The sequence below is a fragment of the Triticum dicoccoides genome, chromosome 1B (genome assembly GCF_002162155.2).
Source record: "Triticum dicoccoides isolate Atlit2015 ecotype Zavitan chromosome 1B, WEW_v2.0, whole genome shotgun sequence".
Lineage (NCBI taxonomy): Eukaryota > Viridiplantae > Streptophyta > Magnoliopsida > Poales > Poaceae > Triticum > Triticum dicoccoides.
In genome coordinates, this window is record NC_041381.1 from 153,174,262 (window position 1) to 153,179,783 (window position 5,522).

The 5,522-nt window shown below is 42.3% G+C and overlaps 1 protein-coding gene across 1 annotated transcript in view; it reads left to right on the top strand.

Annotated features, from left to right (window-relative positions):
• Positions 1-4,063, top strand: part of LOC119350249 (alpha-mannosidase-like) — a 6,126-nt gene extending 2,063 nt beyond the window's left edge. Inside the window, exons 4-14 of the mRNA XM_037618173.1 lie at positions 272-343; positions 1,212-1,259; positions 1,387-1,506; positions 1,769-1,834; positions 2,270-2,382; positions 2,747-2,831; positions 2,992-3,102; positions 3,185-3,280; positions 3,376-3,423; positions 3,509-3,577; positions 3,732-4,063. Coding sequence (XP_037474070.1) covers positions 272-343; positions 1,212-1,259; positions 1,387-1,506; positions 1,769-1,834; positions 2,270-2,382; positions 2,747-2,831; positions 2,992-3,102; positions 3,185-3,280; positions 3,376-3,423; positions 3,509-3,577; positions 3,732-3,920 — 1,017 coding nt within the window. The 3' untranslated portion in view covers positions 3,921-4,063. The remainder of the gene's footprint in view (positions 1-271; positions 344-1,211; positions 1,260-1,386; positions 1,507-1,768; positions 1,835-2,269; positions 2,383-2,746; positions 2,832-2,991; positions 3,103-3,184; positions 3,281-3,375; positions 3,424-3,508; positions 3,578-3,731) is intronic.
• The last annotated feature ends 1,459 nt before the right edge of the window (positions 4,064-5,522 follow it).

The following is a 5,522-nucleotide window of genomic DNA, read 5'->3' on the forward strand; positions in this document are numbered from 1 at the left end:
GGTTTGATCCCTAAGAATAGGACTTCCACACCCTTATATATACAACTCAACATGGGCTTACAACTTGACTCACACATGAGCTCTACTAGCTAGTCATGTTTTCCCGTACCATCTCACACACTAACCCACACCCAACAAAGAGATAGCACTCGAGTTCTTGGATTACCTTTCTAACGTTACTTGAATAACTTCACTTCTGCATTATTTACTATTTAAAAACTTTAAATACATTTTCTATGTGATCTATTGATTTATGTTTATTTTATATTAGGTACCGTTAAAAGTCATCCGTGGACCACTGGTTGATGAAGTCCACCAGCAATTCAGCCCGTGGATTTATCAGGTCAGATATAAATTTACTCAAATCAAGGATTAAGATTAATTTTGAGCCTATATTAAATTATTAATAGCATTACATGGAATCTATTTGCTACTCCATCCGATCCAAAATAAGTGTCGTGGTTTAGTTCAAATTTGAACTAAAACCACAACACTAATTTTAGCATTCTCTGCTGTTGCACTTTTATGTGCTAAGATTTTCTGAAAAGATAGATGACTATAGGTCACCACGAAAAGAACATATCATGTGGCTAAGGCTAAACTTCTTGATGTCTCGACCCAATGTGGCTCCTGTTCAGGTGAGAAGTAGTGGGTCGTCCAAATTTGTTATGAAGAAGACCCCTATGATCTCTCAAGCTTTGGTTTCGGCCTTAAGCCATACAAAGATAAGATATACGATTTGTTACTTAGATTTGATTCGGGGAACCCGTATGAAGAATAAATCAAGTTAGAATAGAAAAACAATTCTTCTATTTTACCCGAGGAAAGAGCCTCTTCCAAACTCTAGTACAATAGTTTTTGTGATCTCCATTGGGCTTGTCGAGCTCGTCCTTGATCCGGATGCCCTCATCACCAGGGCCACCTACGCCATCTTTGCCAATTGCATCATCGCTGAACTTTGCCTTAAAAATTGGGCCACTGCCATGCAAGAGCAGAAGGCAGTCATCACTCGCCATGTCGAGCTAGCAGCCATATCGCGTTCTCCAACCCCTTCGAAATTACTTTAGCTGTAATTTCCTTCTAGTACAGTTTCAGTTCTGACTTGTCAATCCCTCGTGCCTTCATGTCAACATCTTATTTTTTTTTCAGGTGTAATATATTAATTATGATAAAGCTCTCTTTGATTAACTTTTAAAATATTCGATTTCTAGGTTACAAGACTATATAAGGATAAGGAGCATGCTGAAGTAGAATACACGGTTAGTAATTTCCTCTACCTCGGAGAATAAGGGCCTGAATTGTATTTCTCCATTCCAGAAAAAGTGATATCCATCATTATTGACCATGCACTGAAGTTTATTTTGTTTTTCCTCTCATATGTGAAAGATTGGGCCAATCCCGGTCAATGATGGCATAGGAAAGGAGGTCATCACAAGACTGACAGCAAATATGGTCACAAACCACACTTTTTATACAGATTCTAATGGAAGGGATTTTCTCAAGAGGGTAACTATCAATATGAGTTATGCTTCAGATATTTGTTACGATCTAGTTAATTTCTTTGTACCTTGGTAAAAAAATTATCTTACTGTATGAAATATTCTTAAATACGGAATATATCATAAGCCAACCTTCTCATATTTTTCCTGAATTATTTTATGGGTGACTGTTAAGGCCCTACTGAACATCTATCTGAATTTAATACGTTTGACTTTTGAATCTCTGTACTCTCCTTTTACACCCACGTTCTTTGTGATTTCATCTATAGGTGAGAGACTACAGGGAAGATTGGGATCTTCAAGTGACTCAACCGGTTGCAGGAAATTACTATCCCGTATGAACAATATTCACATTTTAATACCGAGATACTCTTTGATTCCAATATATCATAATAATACTTTTAATATAGACTATTCTAAAAGTAGAGCTAGCTATGTCTCTTGTTTGCTTTTTGAAACTTCTGTCAAACTCCTTTTGATTACAAATATTTTACCTCCGTTTCAAAATAACAATTACAAAATTATGTACTTAATTATATAATTCTGTCATCAGTAGGCATAAAGCTGGAATAATTTTTCACCTGCATATAACGAAGCCACCAGGGAAAAAGGATGTATAAGAGAGCATTTATTTTCAGGACTATGTGTGACACTCCCTCATTTTTTGTTCCCCAAATAAAATTTCCTATTTCATCATGCTTTCGTGGCTGTTGTTGTTATTTAGACAGTTTTATTTTCTTATAGATTTTTCTCTCGTGTTGACATTACAGGTCAATCTCGGAATGTATGTAACAGATGGGAAATATGAACTTAGTGTCCTTGTTGATCGTGCTGTTGGAGCTTCAAGCATTCAGGATGGTCAAATAGAAATGATGTTCCACAGGTATTATAGCTTCTATTGCAGTACCATATTTGTGTTGTTTGCCAGGATAGACCGATCCAATTCTAGTTGGTTTCTATATCTAACTATGGTACCATTGTCTTGAAGCTAGCAGACAGCTTGAACTACAAAGAAATGGCAATGTGTCCATTATAAAACAGCTAAAAGTAGCAGTTTCTCATTTATCTCTTTTGGAACCACCTATTTTTAAACTTACTATGTAATATACTGTTTAGTGTGTATTATTAACTATAGAGATCTTTACCAACTTTGTTATTAACCTATTGAAGTCAATCACAAATCTGCGTAACCAATTTCAGCACGCCCTTGTACGCTCAACCTCTAATCATGATACTGTGCATGTCAGGCGTATACTTTATGATGATGGCAGAGGTGTTGGGGAGCCACTCGATGAAACTGTTTGCGTTGACAGCAAATGTGATGGGCTCGTGGTATACATTCACTCACAGCATTGTATCCATTTCTATTTCCTCCAGTACCGACCTGACATCGCACCAATTTCACTATATAAAAATCAACATATACACACGGTAGGACACCGTACTGTTTTCCCTGCAGAAAATTAACACTGCCTCATACAAACTCTTACAGGCTAGGGGTACTTATTATGTCAATGTCAACAAGCTTGGACATGGAGCTCACTGGCGAAGGACACAAGGACAAAAAGTTTATTCACCCTTTCTTCTTGGTTTCGCTCATGAGGTATATTTGTATAGTTCTGTCAGCCTGTTTTCTTAAGTATTTTCATGTCATTATTCCTACAGTTGTAATATTGTTCTTACAGGATGAGAGCAGTTGGAAATCCTACAGTGTTGTGAAAGCGAGCATGATGGATGCAAATTACAGTCGTCCTGATAATGTGGCAATCATCACCTTGCAGGTTCATAATTTATTTATCTATTTATCTCGGACCTTATATATCTTAATATTGATAGCATCTATTAGTCACTAACAGAGTATGGCTTAATATTTCAGTATCTCGATGATGGTACCACACTTCTCCGCTTGGCACATTTGTTTCAGGTATATTCCTACTTTACATAACTGTAGCTTATATCATATTTATTTCTACTTTGGTTCACTGAATAATTTTTTGTCGGAGTTGCAGGCTGCAGAGGACCCACAGTACTCAGTGATGGCAAAAGTTGAACTGAAAAAATTCTTTGGAAAGAGAACTATAAGTAATTTATTGTACTTTATCTCTTTGCATGATAAGAATTTGTTGTAAAAAAAATTCTGTTGCATGAACTATACCACACATGAATATTTTTCCTTTCGGAAAGAGATCTAGCCCGAAATGCTCACTTGCTCAGTGTTGTTCCGTTGCTCAGATCAAGGAATTGACTGAAACTAACCTGTCCGCCAACCAAAAGAAGTCAGCGATGAGGAAGCTCAAGTGGAGGGTTGTTGGAGACACTGAAAGTAGTCCTGCCCCAATTACCGGTAGACCGGTTGACAGTCAAGCCCTTGTTGTCGAGCTGGGGCCCATGGAGATACGCACATTCTTGCTGAAACTGTGAGCTGCAAAAAGAGAGATATCTTTATGTAATTCCATACATGTTCTAGGAGATCATTGTGCCTTTCATTTCTGTGAGCAAGTACCTCCTGATAGTTATGTCCTTGTACAGCAATAAATGTGCCTAGTCACAACTTTCCCAGCAAATGTGCCTTCCGTTTCTATGAAGAATGACTCGTGAGCTCCATATTTGGTCCAGTTTCGGCGGGCTGAGCTAATCTGACCCCGCTGCATATGTACTCTTTGTGGAGGAGTCTCCATTCATGAGAGTTCATACGATATAGTTCTTTAGAGAGCTGCAGAGGATGGCTCGCGCTCCGCCACCGCTCCCACCTCCAGCCGCTCCTCCACCACCAGCGCTGCAGTCTCAACTCCGGCCACCTGCGATCCCAATCCCAACTCCATCTAGCCTCTCCGTAGCCACTTTCTGCTCGCCTCCGCTCCCACCGGACTACTGGCTGGATGACTCCCCGATCCAGGCTGCCATCCGCGCCGCGCTTGGTGTTGGAAACGCCATGGGAGCGGACTTCGAGGACCAGGTTTGGTCTGCCATCCTTCAGCCTATCACTCCTTTCCGCCACAAAAACTCAGGCATCCACCTTGCTGTTAAAATTGAGCGCGCCGTCATGGAGATTGAGTCTCATGCTTGCATGCTACCTCCAAGGTTGCCTGGGAGGCTAGTCCGACATGTTCATGATCCTTCAACTCTCGCCCTCGGAATTCCGCTTTACCGTCTCCTCGACCCCGGTAGCCCTGGCTATCCTCCGGGAGAAGGAAATTGCCTCGCCTCACATCCACATCTCCTTCTTCGTTTGCTCGCCCGTGGATGCCGCAAGAGAGTCACCACCCTCCATTGCCCCCCGCCTTCGGGCCTCGCCTCCCTCACCATTGCCACTACAGACGCCCACTCACTTTCACGCCACCCCGCTCACGTTTGACATCGGCGATCGCTTGCAGCACGCCTTTCGGTTCATCTCACAAACTCTTACCCTCGACAATTCAGTTGGACTCGCATTCCAGGCTGCTCTTTGGCAGGCAAAACGCTCCATGGTCTCACCACCTCGCCAGGCTTCACCAAAACCCCACGATACCATCATTTTCTTCCACAATTGTCGTCTTCCTCTCGACTGCTACCTCGTCGCTGCTCTGCTGCAAACTAGGTTTGGGGGTAGGGCAAAAAACTTCGATGTCCAAAAAGTATCCACCTCGGCATACTCCTTCTGTGTCGCCTCGACGACCGCGCAAGCTTCGATTACCGCTTGCTCTCCCCTCTCGACACCCTTCTTCTTCGCATCGATCATCGTCGTCAACTCAGACGCCACCACTCCCAACGCACCACTGCGTGCTGCCTCGACCCGACGCCCGTGCGCCATCAACCAACAACCACCTGTGGTGGTTATCGCTCCGCCCGCGTTCCTCTCAGACAGGGGAACCCTGCCGGAGTCGACAACAACGCCGCTCGTTGCGCCAAAAGAGGTTAGGCCTTTCCGTCATGGATTCAAATTCTTTAACCGCGTTCTAAACATGTACCACACCGAGATCACACGTCATATTTTCCCACCTCGCTATGCACCAACGGTCTCTTTTTGGATCCTATGTAGCTCAA